This window comes from Hemicordylus capensis, chromosome 5 (genome assembly GCF_027244095.1).
Source record: "Hemicordylus capensis ecotype Gifberg chromosome 5, rHemCap1.1.pri, whole genome shotgun sequence".
In the NCBI taxonomy this organism is placed as follows: domain Eukaryota; kingdom Metazoa; phylum Chordata; class Lepidosauria; order Squamata; family Cordylidae; genus Hemicordylus; species Hemicordylus capensis.
In genome coordinates this window covers 17947830-17969979 of record NC_069661.1, presented here as the reverse complement: position 1 = coordinate 17969979, position 22150 = coordinate 17947830, and the positions used below count along the sequence as shown (strand labels likewise).

The 22150-nt window shown below is 43.6% G+C and overlaps 1 protein-coding gene across 1 annotated transcript in view; it reads left to right on the top strand.

Annotated features, from left to right (window-relative positions):
* RASGEF1B (RasGEF domain family member 1B) overlaps positions 1 to 22150 on the top strand; it is a 370827-nt gene that overhangs the window by 34447 nt on the left and 314230 nt on the right. Inside the window, exon 2 of the mRNA XM_053258588.1 lies at positions 18956 to 19003. Coding sequence (XP_053114563.1) covers positions 18956 to 19003 — 48 coding nt within the window. The remainder of the gene's footprint in view (positions 1 to 18955; positions 19004 to 22150) is intronic.

Sequence of the window (22150 nt, the reverse complement as noted above, 5' to 3'; positions counted from 1 at the left end):
GACAGATAATTTGCAATATCACTTACTGGTCAATCTACGCATGTTTACTTGGAAGTAAATCCCACTGAGTCCACTGGGATTTACTCCCCAGTAAGTGTGTATTACAGCCTTAGTAACACTTACACCTTACACCTTACTAAACTTAGATACTAGTTTCATTCATTTAACCTGTTAATATACAATCCTTTGACTAGCTTAAACACACACACACACACACACACACACACCCCTACTTGCCAAGACCCTGCTTACAAATTCTTGACAGTTCAGATTAAAATTTCCTCTGGGCTTTACCGCACTTTCTTTCTTGCCTGTATAGTATTTCTGTACACGATTTCACTTCCAAGGTAGGGACTTTCCTTGATGAGGATTCTTAAGAAGATGGACGCAAAGTCCATTACCCTCATCTTCAGGATGTGGGTTATTCCCAACCTCATGCAATATCCACTCCTCTTCAGACTAGTAAGATTAAAGAGCATCTAATCATTGGCAGGAATTACTGAGCTGCAGAACTATATTAATTTATCATTTACTCCAAAATGGCATTTTGAGAGAGAGAGAGAGAGAGAGTCAACAGATCCAGGCTACTGTGAGTTCTCTATAATACACACAATGGTCCCTTACATCTATGCAGTGCAGGGGAAGATCTGTAGCAACAGCAAGCTGTCTTTCAGGGAAGCTTATCTGCAATTATTGATCTCAGTGATAAACACCTTTAAACTCTCAAGGAATGTTGAGGTTCTTTGGAACATGGTTTGAAAACCTGTGCTCTAGGAGATCAGACCTGACTGGTTAATTGCAGCACCACTGATAAGTCATTGCCATTCCATCCACCTCCTTCCAGAAGGGCAGCTGGGTAATTCTGGAGCCTGGACCTAGAGGCGTTTTGGGCCATCACAGCAAGATCAGCACCATCCCCCTATATATACACACAGTGACATACACAACAACACACAGTATTTTTAACACATATTTAGAGAACGCTCGGCTGGCCTAGTATCACAAAGTAGTGAGCAAGCCTCTGTGTTCCTCCAGACCCTTTTTTCCAGCTGGATCTGAAGCAAAACAGGGAGTGGGGCTGAGAAAAGGAAGGGGGGACATGATGCAGAAGCTTCTATAGACTGTTTTAGTTCTTCTGCATCATTCTCACCTTTTCCTCTCCCTCTGCTTCCCCTATTGTTTTGCTAAACATCCAGATTGGAGAAGCGTTCTGGATAACCCAAAAGCTTGCAGAGTATTTTGTGACATTTTAGTCTGCCCTTAAAAAACAAAGGTATGGCGCTCCTGGGGCTTTGGGATTTCTCTCGGCAGTTCACCGAGGGAGGAAGAGGAGGAGACGCCAAAGAAGAAGAAGAAAAGTCTGTCCAACTTCCCTGGGTTGGAAAGTGGGGGAAAGGAAGGGGACTTGTGAGCATGGGACTTCAGCATGGGACTTCACTTGTGAGCATGGGACATCAGTGGGACTTGTGAGCATGGACTTGGGCATAGCCAGTGACTGCATGGTGGTGGCCAATGGAGTCCCCAGAGGAGAGATGTGTGTGTGGGTTGCTGGCTTGGTCGGCCACTGGCAGTCAGGGAGTGAGTGAGTGAGTGATGCTCAGTGGCTCCCTTCAAGCTGACGACCCTCTCCCCTTTGCAACCCTATCTGGGAGAGGTGGGAGCATGAGTATACACGTGACCCCAAGCGGGAGAGAGAAAGCCAGCTAGCCGGGTGGGTGCACACATGCAAAAGCACACCTCTCGCTTGGTGGGATATTGGTCCAGGCCATGCAAAAACCCTTCAGCAGAAGGCGGGGGAAAGCAGGCGGCAAGCAGGAAGAGGGGGTTGATGGGCAGCCTCACCACAGCCGCTGCACTGCTTTCACGGTGGGAGCTTGTGCTTTGCCCGTCCAGGATTTAAAGCCACTTCTCCTTTGTGCCCTCCCCAGCAGCCAGCCCTCATGCTAGAACAGCTGAAAGGCATCATTGACTCGCAGGCCTCACCATTACTCCCTCGCAGCACGCTCTGCTCCCAGCTCACTCACTGGCTCATGCGATGCATGCATCATGTGCTCAATCGCACTGCACAGGTATGCTGCTGGCTGGGCAGAGAAGCTCCTGCTCTGTGCATGAGAGGAGACCAGGCAGGGCATGAGTGGACTGGCTGCAGCCCAGCCTCAGCACTGTTGCGTGCTTGGCCACCTGGCCCAGTGCGGACCAGTGGCGGGCAGTGGCGCAGCCCCCCATCCCAGGAAAATGCTTTAATTGCATTGGGGGCCCCCCAGGAGGTGTGGGGGACTGGACTTCTGCCTGGAAGTCTGAGGGGGGAAGAGTGCCTCTGCCTGCTCCACCATTAGAATTGAATGACTGATCGGAAACAAAATACTGCTGGCCTGAGGGGATGCCTTGCATTTGCTGCCTGAGCAGTTTCTTGTAAATCCATTTCTCCTCCTCCTTCCTCCTTCTCCACTGTTACTCAGCATCCAGAGTCTTTGACCCAGAAGTGCTTGATCAATCAGTTGTTTTCTTGTTCTTTTCTGCTATCACCAATGACCTTCTCTCTCTCTCTCTCTCTCTCTCTCTCTCTCTCTCTCACACACACACACACACACACACACACACACACACACACACACACACACATCATGATATTAGATCTGGGAACCCCCCTTTTGGAAGATGAAGTGGGCAGTTCAGGGAATGAGACAGGGCAGAAAGACCATATGATGCAGATCCTGGGGGACTCTATGCCACCAGGACCCCCAGAAGAAACAGAGGCAGAACCCTTATTACAACCCAGAGGCTATAGCCCTGCTTTCATTCTCTGATTTGGAGGCATTCCTCAAAGACCTTCCATCCTAGTAGAGGTCCTCTAGCTCTGCCAGAGCCACCATTTATAAAACCAGTCAAGGCCTATTTAAACAAAAGAGACGTCCTCGGGGAAGAGGTGGGATCAATCCACTCTACTTAGGCAGAAGAAACCCCCCACCAAAGGCAATCTACTCTAAGCAGCCACTGAAGCATCCTCTCTCATGTTTTCCTTTGTTCCTAGTTGGAGCTGTCCAGGGTCCTGACTGCTTTCCCCTCAGAGTTGCCCAAAGTCTGTGGTGTATCCAGATTTCTGTCTCGGTGGAGATCCTGGCTTATTCTCAAACAGAACAACATGAGCAGACAGTTAAGAACATAAGAATAGCCCTGCTGGATCAGGCCCAAGGCCCATCTAGTCTAGCATCCTGTCTCACACAGTGACCCACCAGATACCGCTGGAAGCCTACAGCAGGAGTTGGGGGCATGCCCTCTCTCCTGCTGTTACTCCCCCGCAACTGTTACTCAGAGGCATCCTGCCTTTGAGGCTGGAGGTGGCCTTTAGCCCTCTGACTAGTAGCTGATGATAGACCTCTCCTCCATAAAGTTATCCAAACCCCTCTTCAAGCCATCCAGGTTGTTGGCTGTCACCACATCTCGTGGCAGAGAATTCCACAAGTTGATTATGCGTTGTGTGAAAAAGTACGCCTGTTTGTTGGTCCTAGATTTCCCAGCAATCAATTTCATGGGATGACCCCTGGTTCTAGTGTAATGTGAGAGGGAGAATAATGTCTCTCTATCCACTTTCTCCACACCATGCATGGTTTTATAGACAGTTAAAGCAAAGCCATGCTTACTTCCTCTTTAATGTCACATAGGCAATGGCATATGCACACCCAGAGTCCTCATGGTGTTTTCCCTAGCTGTCAGGCAGAGAAGATCAATCTCCAATGCTACATTTACTTCACAGATATGAGAGCTATCTTACAGTAGTAGTTGGACACTGAGCAGCCAATGGACCAAGGCAAGACCGAGCATAGGGCCATTTTGCAGGGGACAGTACAGGGGATTTGGTAGGCTTCTTACTAACCTGGCCACAGGGATAGTATAAAGCTGAAGAGGAAAGGGGATGGACATAGCTGAGATAAGGGAGCTGCTAAGGCAGTGTACAGGTTGTCCCTGATACAGTGAAAGATACTGGAAGCAGAGGATAGGGGAAGAAAGCTGGGGTGATCAATTAGGAAGGAATGCTGGGGCTGGCACTTAGCTACAAGGTGTTATGGTCACATATTCCCACTATTTGGTCATCCCATTCATTGTGGTTCCTACATGCCAAGCACAGACTTACATTTCAAGCATGTATTCAATGGGTCTAAGGAATTGTTATTGTTAAACTAGCCTAGGCCTATAATAATAACTATTATTATTTCATTTATTTATTACATTTCCCTCCCATCCTAGTTCTACCTTCCGTGTATTTTTCCTCGCAACAATCTGATGAGGTAGCCAGGCTGAGAGATAGTGACCCAAGGTCATTCCATGAAGTTTCATGGCTGAGTCAGGATTTGAACTCAGGTATCCCCACTCTTAGTCAAGTCCTTGCCTTAGGCCTGCCCTTGTCTTGTCTTGGGCTTCTTCTTGCTTACTGGCAGCCACAACAGGCCACAAAACAGGCAATGACACTGGAACCAGACTCTACCACGAGCTCAGAAGACCACTCTGCCTCAAATGCATGTACACAACAGAATCCTAGAATGGAACAGCTGAAGCTATACCATTGGGGGTTCATTCACTTGACCATTCTCCAATGGGATATATGTGATCATCTGCTAACAGTGCCCTTTTGTTGCCTTCTTAGGACAAACAGGTCAATCACTATGCAAAACATGATTGATTGATTAAGTGCCATCAAGTTGGTGATGACACTTAGCGACCACATGGATAGATTCTCTCCAGGATGATCTGTCTTCAACTTGGCCTTTAAGGTCTCTCAGTGGTGAATTCATTGCTGTCGTAACAGAGCTCATCCACCTTGCAGCTTGTCGTCCTCTTCTTCTCTTTCCTTCAGCTTTTCCCAGCATTACGGATTTCTCAAGGGAGCTAGGTCTTCACATAATGTATCCAAAGTATGATAGTTTGAGCCTGGTCATTTGTGCCTTGAGTGAAAATTCTGGATTGATTTGTTCTATGATCCATTTGTTTGTTTTCCTGGTTGTCCATGGTATCCTCAAAAGTCTTCTCCAGCTCCAAAGTTTAAAAGCATCAATGTTTTTTCTACCTTGCTTCTTCAGAGTCCAGCTTTCGCATCCAGGGAATGGGGTGTCACGGGGAAAACCATTGTCTGAATGATTCTAATGTTTGTAAGTGTAGACACAGGTGTAGACACAAATATGACATTAAAAGCGGCAACATTCAGAATCCAGTAAGAGAACACTTCAGTTTCTCAGACCATTGCAGAGGTGAGATAGACCATTGATCTATCTAGCACAGTACTGTCTGGTTCCAGCTTTCCAGAGTTTCAGAAAGGAGTGTTTTCCTGCCCTATCTGGCAATGCCAGGGACTAAACCTGGGACTGTCTGCATGTAAAGTGGATGTTCTTCCACTGAACTATGGCTCCATCCTGTTATAGTCCTATTTTCCATCAGAGGCGGACCTTCTCTGTAGCTGCTCCTGGGCTGCGGAATGCACTCCTGGCAGAAATCTGCAATTTGAATTCTTTATTGGCCTTCAGGAGAGCCCTTAAAACCTATCTGTTTGGCCTAGCCTTCCAGGGTTTTAAAATAGTTGTAATTGGTTTTAATGGTATAACCTGGTTTTCAGGGTTTTTTAATTGTTGTGATTGTTGAATTGATTTTTATTTATGTTTTAATTGTTAATTGTTTTATACTGTTTCATAATTTTTGTTTTAATTGTTAAATGATTTTAATGGTTTTGTTTTGATTGTAAACTGCCCTGAGCCATTTTGGAAGGGTGGTATAAAAATTGAATAAATAAATAATAAATAAATAAATAACATGGCAGACACTCTTCTGCTGATGATACATATTACAATTAAGGTACTTCAAAGAATCTTCTGAATGAGAATGTATCAGGTTTGATTTGTGTTTGATTCTGTGATTTGGTTTCAAACAGACAGCACTAGTTTCCTGTCTCACTACATAGGTTAGGTAACTTAGTTCAGCCAGGAAGACTGTATGGCCACCAATTATTGATGCATACTTTCTCTGGTTTTATCTCATACATTTAGGTTTTACATAAGAATAGCCATCCACTATACCCCTCCATAGTCCTTTCGTCCTATTGGTCACAGTCTGTCCACCTGTATCGACTTGAAAAGAAAACCATTATTCGTATCTCACTACACTTGTTAATTAACTTAGCATAGCCAGGAAGACTGCTTTATCTACTAATACTGCTTATTATTATTATTATTATTATTATTATTATTATTAACTAATTATTATTAATATAATAATAATATTGAACTTTTCTCTTACATCATACAGTCACAGGCTGTGCATCTTACATTCCATCCCTTTCGAAACTGCTGTTTACATTTTCTTTCTTTTTCTGTTCTGAAGTTTTGTTGTTCTGATCCTTGCGGTGGAGGATAATACTTAATACATCTGATGAAGTAGGCTCTAGTCCATGAAAGCTGATCTTAAATATATGTGTTAGTTTTTGTAGATGTTGTGTTGTGTTTGTAGCAACAGACTAATGTTGATACCCCTCTGGGAGTTGTTACCATTTGTAGTTTGACATTTTAAAGCAGTATACCAGATCAGCAATATACCTCATCAGCATTACACAAATATCATACAAATCTAGCATTTTACATATATCAGCATTCAAAGCATTATCTCACATTCAAAACATTCTACCACATCAGCTCTCAGTATTGTAGAGGTAGATTTCTCATGTCCTCTTTCCAGTGTTTACATTATTAATCTGGAGTTTTCTGAAATAGGAGTTGCTTGCCAAATTTCTTGGCAAGGTGGGTGGGTGGGAATGTACCTAGAATAAGAGGTAACTTCTTCCAAACAACCAAGATCTACTACTGTAATATTGGTATGATACTTTACAGGAGGAGTTCTCAGACCTGGGACCCCCAGATATTGTTGGACTTCAACTCCCATAATCCCCAGCCACAATGGCCAAAGGTCATTGTGGCTGGGAATGATGAGAGTTGTACTCGAGCAACATCTGGAGACCCAAGTTTGAGAATCTCTGCTTTACAGGTTGTTGTAAGGATGACTGAGATAATATATGTGAAATGCTTTGAACTCCTGAAGTGTACTATATCCCCTGCTAACTGAGCAAAGAGGCACCTTTTTAAAGTGGTGATTATCTTTATTTAGCAGAGGGAGAGCAACTAGCCTTGTCCATCCCCAGCACAGCATCCCTCCAGTGGCTGTTGCTGGTATATATCTTACGTTTCATTTTTAGGTTGTGAGATTGGCCCTTTGGGGACAGGGAACCATATTATTTGTTTGATTGTTTATATCTATGTTAACTGCTTTGGGAACTTTTGTTGAAAAATGGTATATAAATATTTGCTGTATTCGTCGTATAACTGCTTCTTCTTTATCTTATTTCATTATTATTAGAGTTGCATTGCTTAAAACTAGACCCATCTGGTAACCGTATTTCTTTATGACTTTGCTGATAAGTTGTTGTCAGAGGATGAGATAAGTGTCACATATATATCAGGAGGATGATATAGGAACCAACTGTTGTTGGAGGATGGTATAGATATTGGAAAAAGAGGCCATGTTGTTTAATAAAGATAATGAAAACAATGAGGATGATAAACTATTATATACATAGGCTGGCATGGATTAGATTTAGTTGCTTGGTCAAAACTTTATGCATTGTTGTCATTCACTATTATATCCATTGATTAATCTCAGTGTTCACGGAGTTATTTAACAACAGTGAAAATCTATTTCTGCTGCAATGTTTTTGAGCAGGTCAGCAATATAAGTTGCAACCACAACAATCTCTTGCCAGACGGAATGCTTCCATTGGGCTGCTTCAGCAGCCAGACCGGGAAATAGGATCATCAGGTGCTACTAACTTGATTAGCTCTTTAAAAAAAATAGCATTGCATTAACCTAATTGTAAATGATTAAAAAGGCTTATTTGCAATCTACAAAATGCACTTAAATCATTTTACTTGCAGATGATCAGTTCAAAGTGTGCTCCTGTCAGATTTTTACTTTGCAGGGTAGTCCTGCAGGTTTCAGGGGAAATCCACTGGTGTGATAGTCAGGCATGCTTGGGAGGTAGTCAGGCACACATGTGCCTGGTGGTATGCTTGTTGCAGGGGTGGAAGAATAGGAATAGTCTTGCTGTTCCTAGGGGTGGAAGAATAGGAATAGTCTTGCTATTCTACCAGAGCCCCTGGTGGTACAGTGGTAAAACTGCTGCCCTGTAACTGGAAGGTTACAAGTTTGATCCTGACCAGGGGCTCAAGGTTGACTCAGCCTTCCATCCTTCCGAGGTCGGTAAAATGAGTACCCAGAATGTTGGGGGCAATATGCTAAATCATTGTAAACCGCTTAGAGAGCTCCGGCTATAGAGAGGTATATAAATGTAAGTGCTATTGCTACTGTGTTCTTTTTTAAAAAAAAAAAGCCTTTTATAGTTCCTTTTGTTTATGTTTCACACAATACATTGGAAATATGAATATCAAAAAGAGAGAAACACCAATCCTAGGAGAAAGAGAACTGTTTTCTATATAGATATAGATACAGATATATAGTACCAGCCGTAAAGAATGAGAGGACAAGTCTCTGAAGGGCTTACAGTCTTGAACTGACACAAGTGAGACATGGGAAGGGCAAGGAAATGAAGGTGAGGGAAGAATATACATTTGTTTCAGCTACAATACTTAAGCATAGAATGGGAACGAAGGTATTGTGCCAAAGACCTAACAGAAAAATGTGTGTTTTAAGAAGAGATTTGAAGGAAGAAATAGAGGAAGCATCACTCAGTTGTTCTGAGGGACAGTTTGAAGCAAAAAGGGCAAGAAATAAATTGAGTCATTTGAAGGAGAAGGAGACCTTTGGACAGTTGAGAGTGCTGGAACCAGAGGGTGAAAGTATGAGTGGCCCTAGGGGGTAGCAAGGGGGACAAGCACCCCCTCAGAAAAGTAATTGCCCCCCAGCTGTTCCCCCATTTCTGTTTCTGAAATCTAACATGTGGAACACAGTTCGCCCACCCATAAATACACTTTGCCCCTTCTGTGTCCTCCTCAGTTTTTTCCCCTGGTGTTGCCACTGAGTGGAAATCATAGGTAGGAGTGTAATGAGATACGAGAGCTGAGAGGTAAAGGTAAGGTGTGCTGTTGAGTCAGTGTCAACTCCTGGCAACCACAGAGCCCTCCGCGCAGTATGAGATGATGCCTTTCAGCATCTTCCTATATCGCTGCTATCCGATATAGGTGTTTCCCATAGTCTGGGAAACCTACCAGTGGGGATTTGAACAGGCAACCTCTGGCTTGCTAGTCAAGTCATTTCCCCGCTGTGCCATTAGGTGGCTTCTGAGCTGAGAAGTAGAGATGGGTAGAGATGGATAAAACCATGGAGGGCTTTGAAGATAAAGATGAGCTTGTATTAGATCCAGAAGCCAACAGGAAGCCAGTGAGAGGATTTATTAGAGGGGGTGTGACAGGGTCAGTGCTAGGTGAATGATTTTACTAACAGAGTGCTGGATGGGAGTGAGGGTACCAAAATGAGCCAATGGGAAGCCAGAAGGGAGAAAGCTGAAGGTGAGTAACAACCAAGGTGCAAAAGAGAGTTTTTGTCAGAGAGGAAGGGCTGCCTTTTTGCAATATTGTAAAAGGGAAAGGCAACATGGTTGGTGACAGACTGAATATGGAAAATGGAGGAGAGAAGATAAAACCCAAGTCATTGTCAATGGATAAAAATAGAATGTAAGGCTTGGGAGAAAAGGCAAGCAGTTCAGTCTTGGACATACTGAGCTCAAGATGGCTATGAAGCTTCCAAGCTGGTAAGTCAGACAGGGAGTTGGAGATGTGGAGTTGGATAAAGAGAGAGTAAATTTAGTAAATTTATTACGGTCCTTAGACCAGCTTAACATTTAAAGTAATACAATTATAATTTACAAAATATTCAGATTGCTAATACAAGCTCTACGAAGTTTGGATGCAACAAAACAGAACTTGGCCACGTTTATAGAAGTAACAAGTTTAAAATTTGACAATAAAACATCCAAGTAAAATTGATCTGTATGACCAGGATAGTTCTTTAAGAGAGGAGCAATAAACTTAATACGAGCATCCCTATAAAATTGACAATACAGAATAACATGAAGAACTGATTCTATATCCCCTGAGCCACAAGAGCAATGACACAGTGCATATGGGACTCGTGCGGAGGGAAGGGCGTTCAAACGAGCAAGGGTCAATGCTCTCCTAAACTTGGGTAAAAACATGTGATCTAAGTAGTCAGCCGGTTTGTGGCTGAAATTTTGAGAACCTATATAAATTCCCCTTGGTAGTCGAGCACACTCTTCCTGTAGATCTATATCTAATAGTCGTTGCCTAACAAAACATAATGCCTGATCTAAACCCCTCGCTATAAGGTCTTCTTGGGACGTGCCCAGTTGATGTAATTTCGTTTTTAGAGCAATTTCCCATTTAGATGTAAAGCTGTCAGTTAACACTAAAGGCGCTAAACCGACTGGGAAGAAAACCAAATGCAGCCAGAATTTGATTATGCAAAGCCATATTTTCATTTTCAAGGTGGTAACCCCAACCTCTCTACAGAGAGCCACGTTAGCTGTGCCTCTAGGGGCTTGAAGGGTAGCCCTTAAGAATTTCGTTTGGACTGCTTCTAAGATTGTAAAGTTATCAAAAGGCCCAATTTGTGCACCATAAAGAATTTGGGGGTACATTTTAGCCTTCAATAATTTGACAGCCGCTGGGACAAAAAGAGCACCTCTTGAGAAGTAAAAAGATTTAATCACATTTGCTGTCTGCTGGGCACTGTGAGAAACGAAGCTAAGATGAGTTTTCCGGGATCCACTGGAATGAAATACAACCCCTAAATACTTAAAAACCTTGACCTGCTCAATGTTATGTCCATTTATGGACCATTTATGGGTTTGGGGGCATTTTGCAAAAACCATCTATCCTATCCTATCCTATCCTATCCTATCCTATCCTATCCTATCCTATCCTATCCTATCCTATCCCAACTATACTGTACCAACCATCTTGGTATAGTTTACCTCCAAGGCCTCCTTCACAGTATAGGAACTCAGGGAAGTTAAGGCACGGCTTAGCTCTATCTTGGTTTGAGATAATAGGACAATGTCGTCTGCATAAAGCAGTAACGAAACATGTCTATTTGCAAGTTTAGGGGGATGAAGAGCAAGGTCATTCATATGTAAAACTATTGAATTTATATAAAAATTAAATAAAGAGAGAAAATTCTGGGGTAGACACTCTGACTGCTGTTGTCTCATGGAACTGTCTGTGGTGTTGCAACTTGCCTTACCTTGTCATGCCTTGCTGACTTCCAAACCTCAGTGATTCTTTTCTGCTGGACAAGACAGAACATCAACATGCTTTCCATTTAATGGCTAATAGCAGGTTTGGCTGGGAGGGATGAGTTATATATGGGAATTGGTGCACGGGGACAACAGTTAAATCCCCCCCCTTCTACACTACGATACCAGTTCAAATCCCACCCACCCCCACCAGCTTTTAGGAATGGGGAAGGGCAGTGCTTTTCTGTTGGCACTAGCAGTGCTTTGTTGGCACTAGCAGTGCTTTTCTGTTGGCTCCCAAGAGCCCCCTTCGTTCATGTCTGAGTCTCCAGGCTTGGAGATCTCAGGCTTTATATGCTCAGGAGTCTCACAGCATTGTGAGCTCTCCATTTATACACTTGGTGACAGTGGGCCAGTTGCCCCTAGATTTGGCTCCTGACAAGCAAATTGTAAAGGGGAGCAGATGCACACCCTCCCTAATGCTGGGATATCCCGAGCAGACCCCAGAAGTTAACTAAAAGCAGGTTAACTCTCTGTCAAGACCACACTGAACTCAGGGTGAACCACTTTGTCTTTCCCCTCCTTCCACAAGAAGGATAAGCAGCTGGCTAATGCACCAATTAGCTCAACAGGAAGAATACAGATAATGCCAACATAGGTAAATGTCCCTCTGCCCTTCACAAAGGAGGTTGAGCAAGCTATACGAACCCAAGCGATGCACCCATCAAAACCCTTAGATTACTAGACTTTTCCGTTTATGCAAGATTCCCCTTCTCACATTTATACATTCTGTTTTCGTGACAAAAGCCTTGGCATTCCTCAGCAATTCCCACATTGAACACTCAGGAAGAAAGATCAGCAACAATGGGATCCCTGCCGGTCCCTCCCAACACACCTTTTAGACAACTACAGTCAAATGGAATTTACCCCCAGGATATGTTTCTGGGTACATATACCCCCAACTACATGATCCAGTGTGCTCCCCCGTGCCTTTCACTGGGGACTTCCAACAAGTGTTCCCTGGGATCCACATGCTCCCTTGAATGCTTCACTGGGGACGCTATCGCTTACTCCATCAGCTTTTGGGGTTATTTACTGTCTACCGGCCACCATGCAGTATTTCGTGTCATTTTCCAGATCGGCTTTTTTGCCTAGCCTGATCTGCCCAGCCTTCCTCGTTAACCTGGGAAATTGGGTCCAGGGAGGAAGCACCCTCCTGGAATCGCCTCCAATGACTAACCCCTCAACCGTCTTGGCCCGACTTGTTCCTGAAGAGTGAAGTTCATCGGTGATCCCCAGAGTCTTCTGTCCAGATCAGGTGATATGAGCCCAAAATCTTAAATCCAACCTCCTCCTTCTCTAAAAGCCTCTTTCTTTTGGGGACTTACACAATTAGGACTCTAAGCTAAAATGCCTCATTGCAGTTAAATGTATTTTTGTTAGTAAATATTGCTTTAACCACATATTTATCTCCTTCGTACCCCCTCCTACAATAAATATATTCTTTTGATTTTGAAACTTGAATCTTGCCTCAGTCTACTTCACTTCCTGCGTCCACAACCTTGCGCAAATTAAAACTTACGTGAAACTGTTCCTTTCTGAGCTAAATTCCCCATGTGAGCCCAAAAGGTATATTTCAGGTTGTTTGCCAATCACCCTGGAGCAGTTTCACTAACAGGCATCAGGAGATTCAGTCACAAATCTCCTGCATCATGTTTTGTTTGGCCCTGAGTTAATATGCTAGTTTGTATGTTTTCTTATGTGCCTGAATATTTATTTCTTATGTGCCTTTTGGTTTCTACCGCACTAAAGTTTTTTCAGTTTACAATTACTCATTTTGGACTGGGTGATTCAAAATGCTCTTGTCTGGCAGTCATACTGCTTGGCATATAATTTGGATGTAATTGTTCTGAGGAGAATGAGGCATGTAGTTGGAAAGCACCCTGGATTAAATAAGAAAGAGTTGCATCAATCTTATGTCACCTCTCCTCCTTCAGCTTTATGAACCAGTTGCATCTACCTACTTGAATTTAAATATTTAGTGGAGAGAAAATAACTCCTTTGAATTAAACACCACTGTGGAGCTCGTGAACTTAATTTCTCTTAAGTGCTGCTGGGTCTGAGTGTGAGGTGTCCATTGGCACAACCAGATTAGTTTGTAGCTGCATGAATGACATTTAATAGGACTTGAATTCTCAACTCCTCCCTCCTTTCCTCCCTCTTGGCATTTTCACTGCTGACCCAGAGGTGACAGAAGCATATGGACTTTATTGGGAAACTAATTAAAGTACCATCAATACCCATTAGGATCTTGCACTCTGGGATGTTAATTTTGAAGGACCTGCGGGCTTTCCTAATGTGATAAATGCTCTGAGTACTACAGGGTAATCAACAATCATTATTTTTCATTGATAAAGCTTACCCTGCTGCCAGTTGCAACCTTAGGACCTGCTGGAAATGTCAGCTCCAGGGAGCACTTCATCATTGGGCAAGTTTATTTTTGTCACTGAGTCCCGTTAGCACAATGAACTAGTGCAGTGGCAAAGAAAACAAGCTGTAGTCCAGGAAGTCTCATTTTCGCTCTCACCTCTGCCATGAGGTGGCTTTAACCAAGCCACTGCCTATCAGCTTCAACAAACAAACCTTTTGGAGCCTTCACATTGGTGTGTCTCAAAATTCAAGTCCTGTGCATGGTGGCAGGTGCACACAACAGGGTAACCAGGACCTTCCTGCATCAAAATGGTTGTGTGAACAGACTAGGTCAGGGATTCTCAATGTGTGGGTCCCCAGATGTAATTGAGCTTCAACTCCCATAATTCCCAACCAAAGGCCACTGGGGCTGGAGATTATGAGAGTTGAAGTCCAATAACATCTGTAGATCCACACGTTGAGAAACCCTGGACTAGGTTGACTCCAGGTTTAACAGAGTGCTTGACAAAGTGACCTATGATTATTCCTTCCTACCTGGGTGGGCCCTCTTCCCTTTGATACTCCATCAATAACATTTATGTTACATCATTTTCCCGATCTCCACTCCACCCTCTGTGAAATTTCTGATTGTGTGTGCATGCTCAATACAATGCATCACAAACCTTGCATCTTTATTTATAGGTGCTATGCAGGAAGTCCTGTGAACTGCATTCCTGTCTTGTCTAGTCCATGTTGCCTAAAGTTTTAATGTGTTTTAAATAATTAAAATGACAACTCATTAGTTCAGCTCCAGTCTTTCCCCAGACACGCCAAAGAAATTCATTAGTGTTTGCCGATGCTCATTTTGTTAACTCTGCCAGATGTTTTCCACTTCATGAAGTGAGGCTGAGAAGAGACCACAGGGAAAAGAGGCATGGGGAAGGGGAAGACTAATAGATAGGGCAGCCCTTATGCTGGATCATGTTATGAGGTCTCTAACAGTTCAGAAGGCCCACTATCTTCTCTGCCAGCATTACACATCCATGCACATGTGCACACACGCACACTGGTGCAATTGGTTTTTTTGTTTGATTCGCTTGTAACTGATGGGTGGAGATAAGTGGGACATATTCTGATCTAATGTGGGTCACACTGGTGACACCATCTGTTCTGCTTAAAGGGATGAAAAGAGGTGGAGAGAGAAAGAGAGAACATAAAGGATTAGATGTACAGTGGGAGAGAGTTCTTTATCTTTAATAGTTGTGTACAAGCAAGGAGTCAAAACTGACTCGATGGCACACTTTACCTTTACAAGAAGATACTTTGGTACGTTAGTTGTGGCTTTATTATTATTTTTTAATTTAATGCTTTTTGACATTTTGTATTTTTCAAACATCTTTCCCAGCCCCCCGCCCTGCCCCCAAGCCCAACCTTCCCTTCCCGATTCAGCATTGTTTGGGGGGAGATGAGAAAAGAAATGAGAGATGGAAAGAGAAAGATGGAGAACCACTTGTGCCATTCCAGTCTTCCATGCAAGGCAAGGGAGCTGTCCAGCAGAGCAGCAGCTCAAGGAGCTGTCCAGAAGATAGTCTGGCTTGGAGCTGGCTTATGGAGGTTGTTGCTTAGTTGCCAACCATTCCTAGAATCCTAGAGGAGCTCCAATCCTGACCAGGTCAAGATCCCTTCTCCTGAGTAGGACTTTGAACTGGAATGTCTTGGGTAACCAAGGGAGCAGTGTACTCTGGCAACACTGAAGACCCTGCTTATGACTATAGGAGTGAAGCCTGCAAAAGGGATTTTATAGGTGTGCCCCTTTCAGATACATTTAAAGTTGGCACTGATCTGAAATCATCGACTGAAGTCCTCATTTCTCTTCCTCTTCGAGTTACCTCGGTCAGCAGGAAAAGCTTGTGATGAGGCCTTCATGAGATCATAGATGCTGCCATGAGCCTGCTCAGCAGCATGCAAGGCTGCCAGGAGCCATGTGAAATCTAGCTCCCATGACCTTGCTGCTCATGCAGCATGGATATTATCAGCCCTAGGTGGTGCTGCACCTGCTCTGAGATTTCAGCATGCATTGTGGACATACCTGCTTTAAAGCCTATCTTCACAGGCATAAGGACTAGAAATTTGCTTTAAAAGAGAGAGAGAAAAGAATGAAGGCCAAAATTCTCAAGGACCTGAATTCTGTTCCCAGTTCAACCACCTTCACTCCCATGGCATCACTATTTATGTACAGCCCTGATTTAGCTGACAATTCTGCTTTGACTGAGTTTACTGTGTATTTTTGTACGCCATGGTTTTAAATCTGTAACCTGTCCTGAGACCTAGGAATGTGGTGGCTTAGAACCCCAAGCTTCGGGACTTGTTCCTATACAAGTTGCTTTTCTGCAGATAGTCATCTCTAATAAAATTGGGGGGAAGGGCTGCATGTGGAGCCAGCTCTTTGGTCTGATGTTGGTTTCCTCAACATTTGCTGCAGCTATGTACACTTCCACAGCTACTTTCACAGCAATGGAGAAGGCAATGGGCCTTCTCCATTGCTGCCCTGAGGCTTTGGAACACACTTCCTTCTGAAATAAGAGCCTCCCCATCTCTTACAACTTCTAAAACTGCCCTGAGCCATTTTGGAAGGGCGGTATATCAATCAATCAATCAATCAATCAATCAATCAATCAATCAATCAATCAATCAAATAAATAAGAGATTCAAGACGCATTTGTTCACCCAGGCTTTTAATGAGATATTGATTTAATTGTGTTTTAATAGTTTTAACATTTTAAATTTTCATAGTTGACATGTTTTAATATTTTTATTGGTTTTTATTGTTTTGTTGTAAACCACCCAGAGAACATGCATTTTGGGCGGTATAAAAATGTGTTCAAACAAACAAACATACAAACAAACTTTAACATTTATTCCAGTTAATGGGATGCTCTCTTGAAACTCAGCAGAGTGTTGAGTGTCTCTACACAAATCCAGGGCTGGGGTGTTTGTGCACATAAATTATTGCACAGGAAGTCAGAAAGCAAGTCGGAGGAAACTGAGAATAAGAAATGTGTTCCCAGATACGGAGAAACCAGTTCTGATCTTGAGGTGGGTTTCTCCGAGGAAAACCTTTTAAGGGTGTATGCAGTTTTCAAATGAATGGAAGCTATTGGCTGCCTTGGTGCAGTTGGAGGCCACTGGGGTGGCCTTGCATGGCCCTGGCCACGGAGCAGTGCCTCTGTGCCTCCAGTGGGGATGTGGCAACTGCTCAGTCAGAGAAAATGAGAGGGGGTGGAACTGCTGATGAGAGCTCCATTAGAGCAGGGGGAGGGCTCACTTGCAATTCTCACCGCTGATTAGTCTCCTCTCTAATGAGATGGGGATTCCTCCCCTTGTGAGCCCGGCTGTGACTGCCAGGATGTATTTAAAGGGCACTTTGCTCCCTAAGGTGCCACGGCAGCAAATGGCACCTTAGCAAATAACTATGGTGGAGGTTTCTTCCCCAAAACGGTGTGTGTGTGGAAGGGTCATACTGTTTATTTATTATTTATTTATCATATTTATTTGTTAATAAATATTTGTTATTTGTTATTTATTATTTATCTTATTTATTTGTTCTCTCCACACATCATGATCCCAATACAGATCAGGCTCCCCTGCAGCTGCTATTACTAAACAAAAACCAAGCACAGGAGAGACAATTCTGTGTAAACATGTCATCTCATTTGATCCCTAAACAAAAAAGGGGGGGGAAAAGAAGAGAAAAAGGTGTGCTTAGAGTGGATACCATATTAGATTTTAACCAGGGAGACCTGGCCATGAAATTCACTGGGTTGACCAGTCACTAAGTCAGTTCACATGATCATTAATGGGGCAGGATAAGTGTTCTACCCAGCTTCAGGAACTGTGTGCACTCCTGATTTTCAGTCATGTGCTAGTGAAAACCTAGGAAGGATGGGGCAGGGGATCATCTCTGTGTGGCAGGAGCTGGGTAGGACAGTGCTGTCCTACCAAGCACTTGTACTTGTAATGAGGTGGGAGGAAACACCATCCTACCCAGCTCCTGGTTCACAGACAATCATTTCCTCTCCATCTGGGATTTTTCTAGTGCATGATTGAACATTGAGGATGCAGCTGGGTAGCATTCTCATTCACACGTGCTACCCCATTAACAATCATGTGAACTGGCTTACTGACTCTCAGTGCAACTTATTTTGTAGGACTGTTGCGAGTATAAAATGGTGGGACCACTCTTGGGTAGCCATGTTGAGCAGTTTGGAGAAAGAAACTCCACCAACAAATATTATCCACTGCAATATGATAAAATCATTCAGTTTAAGGGCCGGTTTGACAGGTTATCACTATGATATGTTATGGCTGCTATGTGGAAGCTTTTAAGAATTGTTCCATGTGGTGGGTATTTGTGTCCAGTTCCCAGATGTAGTGATTTTCTCCATGCCACTGCAGAACTTTCTTTCTGGATAGCAGTCTTCGTAGTAGGCACAATGGAAGTCTTGGCCTGGGGTTTCTAAAGTAGCTTGCAGTGTTAAGCCCCATGAAAGCTCAGGTGGGTCAGATGTTACAGGTACAGTAGTCAGGTAAAGGACTGACTCATTTATAGCTATCTTCTATATATTTAATTCTCTTTAATTAATAGTTAATTCTCTTAAACATACCCGTCGCTAATCCCATGTTTGGCAGCCCTCACGAGAGTTTGTGAGGGGGCTGCCGATTAGCAACGGGGATGGGAAGAGAAGCGGCGTGTCAGGCTGGCTGGCCGGCAGGCCGGCTGTGGAGGAGAAACGGTGGCCAGCCGCCAGCTGCAGAGCGGAAGCTGCGGCCGCCAGACCGGCAGGCTGTGCAGGGGAAGCGGCCATTGCCAGGCCAGCAGGCGGCTGGCTGAGGCGAAGCAGCGGCTGGTGGGCAAGGAGAAATGGGCTGCGGGGGGGAACGAAATGGGGCTGGAGGGAGAGAAAGAAATGGGGCTGAAGGGCGGTGGGGAGAAGGAAATGAAGATGGGGGAGGAGAGACAGGGAGAACTAGGGGCGCAGATGCTCTGCGCCTGGTCAGCTAGTACATTATAAAACTTTCTCATGTATATTGTTTCCATACAAGACACTTCTTGCCATAACTCAGAGAGAATTAATCATGCAAACAATTCCTCATTTTTAGGTCAATGCAGTTCCCACCCCCAGCATATTTTTCTCCATAATGAAATCATGGACTGTTTCTTTCTCTTTCTTACTTGTTTCACAGTCCAGAAGCCAGCCCCGTATCGGTCTGAAGCAAAGCGCCAAGCAGAAGGTACGTCTCTTTCCTCCATGAACCCTTGTGGTCTGATTTTCACATATCTTTAGGGCTACTGCCCAGATGTTGAGTTTTGTGGCAGGAGTCATGCTGCAAATGCCTTTTATGTGCCTGTACTTTTAGCTCATGGATAGCTATGGGAACAGAACACTTATGGGACTACCTCTCCCTTCAAAAGTAGCTTGACTACGATTACTACTACTTAAAAAGTAGTTTGAACTGTTAATTAACTACTCTTTGTAACTACGTTGAGGTAGATTTTCAGCTTTTTATAACTCCTCCTCCTCCTGGTTGAAAATTAAAATGTTAAAACAAAACAGTTTACTGACTGGAGTTTCAGATATTTCCTTTACTCAAATAAACTGTGTAAATTATTTTATTGATTTATTATTGATTTATTATTAAAAAAATTATACCGCCCTGCCAAAAGGCTCAGGGCGGTTATTTTGTACAAGTTAAATTATTTTTAAAATTTAATAATTTAAAAATTATTCTGTACAATTTAAATTTAAAATTTAGAATACGTGAAATTCATTCCTGAAGTAATGAAAGGATTGAGTATTGTTAGTAATTGAACTCGAGTAGTTAATTCCCACTGTGTGCATGCTACATTCTGGATACATGGAGGACCCAGAGCGCGCTTTCGCCCTCCATTGACAGAGTGCCAATCGCTACAGAGGTGTATGTGTAGGCGTGTAATCGGCAACATTTTATTCTGTTGTTGGTCATCTGTGGGGAGACAGGTAGGAGCCTGCCTCCCCACCAACCCTCCCTGCTGCCCAGCTACGAGGTTATGAGAACGACTTTTATGAGTCTTTGAATTTAGTATAATTTCAGATGCATGTGTGAACTGAATCATGAAGCTGTCCTTCATTTAACTTCCTAAACTAGTAACTACTTGAATTCCATTGGGAAGATGTTGTTGGAGATGGAGTTCCAGTGCATCGATCTTTTGCATCGGCTATCCCAATAACCACTAGGGGCATGGGAGTAGAGGTAGTTAGTGAGGGTCTCCTTACCTGAGGAGTCAGAGCAGGGGTCATAGAGTAGAGGCCAGCAAGGACAGGTAAGGAGACTCTCACTAACCACCTCTGTTTCCAATGCCCCTAGTGGCCATTAGAATAGCCGGTGCAAAAGGTTGATGCACTGGAACTCAGTCTGCAATACCCCTTCTCATTGCCCATCGCACTGGTTCACAACTCCCATCTTCTCACAAAGCATCTGGAATCTGTCTCTGGGCAGTGGCTTAGTCATTCCATCTGCCACCACCTCTTCTGTTGGGTAGCAACTCCAACTTGACTACCCCTTTCTATTACTATGTAGCTTTTAGATAGAATTAGGTCTTTCTTATCCAATGTACTTCACCAATAAATCAATTTAGTTGAGACTCTACAGTGATTTTCATGTGTGTTCCTTAAATAGCTGCAACAACTAAACTCTGCACTCTGCAGCTGGAATGGTAGCTTCCTTGGCACTTTGCTAAATAATCACAAACCCCAACAGATATCACTCACAGCCCAGAGTCCAAATAATCATAAGTGCCATCTCAGCAGGAGTTCATCTGGCCCTTCAGTAAAGAGGCCAGCAGTGGTAGCTGTGATAGTCCTTGGTAGGGAATTATCCTTTGCTAAGCTTGCAGGCCAATGTCACCTTATCAATTGCATTGACAAAACACTGCAACTCTTTCGCCTCTGGTGCCGTGACCCCAAAATGTACATTGGTGTTTCTTTTTCCATTGCCCAACTACCTGTTTTCTACTTATCAGCCCCAAACAGCAAAACATTTCCAGGCACGAACAGAAAAACATGGCCTACAATCTTATAGCTACTAGATCAGGCTTGTACTAAAGTTTAGTCAAGCTAAAAACTCTACCTACTGATTGATTGATTGATTGATTAAGTGCCATCAAGTCAGTGTCAACTTTTAGCGAACACATACATAGATTCTCTCCAGGATGATCTATCTTCAAATTGATCTACCTATCAAATTGATCTACCTATCAATAATGATTGTCAAAATGCTTTCTAATCAGAAATTATGCACTGAACCTCCAATGTGAGCAAAATGTGAGCCTTCTCATTTTACAACTGGTTTTGGCAATGTCCTCATGTTGTGGGAATGTATTATTCATATGTGCAGTGAAAATTGATCTAGTGCCCCTGAAAAAGCAGTACTGATGTATCAAATTGATTTTAAATGGATAATCTTGTGGCCGAGCTGTGTTAAGGACTTAAGCAGAGGCAGAATTTGTGACTCCTGGGAATGTGTGAGTGCTACAAAATTAATTTGCACAGGACTAAATTCAAAAAGTGGCAGATACATGAATTGGGGCTGCGTGGGGAGGGGGAGAAGACTGCAGAAATTTGGGGGATGGTGGGAGAAGACTGCAGAGTTCATTCTGTGATATTTAGATTCTGACAAAAGAAACTTTGGCTGACATCCAGGTCAATACTACACTAGTGCGATGAACAAAGATAGGAACATACGGACATAGGAAGCTGCCATATACTGAGTCAGACCATTGGTCCATCTAGCTCAGTATTGTCTACACAGACTGGCAGCAGCTTCTCCAAGGTTGCAGGCAGGAATCTCTCTCAGCCCTATCTTGGAGATGTTGCCAGGGAGGGAACTTGGAACCTTCTGCTCTTCCCAGAGTGGCTCAATCCCCTGAGGGGAATAGCTTACAGCGCTCATACTTCTAGTCTCATATGCAACCAGGGCAGACCCTGCTTAGTTAAGGGGACAATTCATGCTTGCTACCACAGGACCAGCTCTCTTCATGCTACCACAAGACCCATGCAAGAAGAATGCATAAGTGCTCAGATGCTCAGTTGCTCAGTCTCTTTTGTTCCGCTTGTGCAAGCACTGTGTGAATAACTTTGCATAATTCCCTGCAACATACATGGACTAAGGAAGACATTTTACAGCAAGAGGTGTGCCTCAGGTTTAGAGACCTGTGAATGGACCCAGGGGCGGGGCAGAAATGAAGATTTCTGCCAGTGTTTTCTCTAATTTTTTCCAGCTGTGTGCAGAATGAGTTTTGTTCTGGGCGGCAGTATCAAGGCAGTGTGTGCACACATGCATTCAGAGTGGGGCCTTCCTGATTCAACCTGAGCGGGATCTAACATTAATTGAGTAGACATT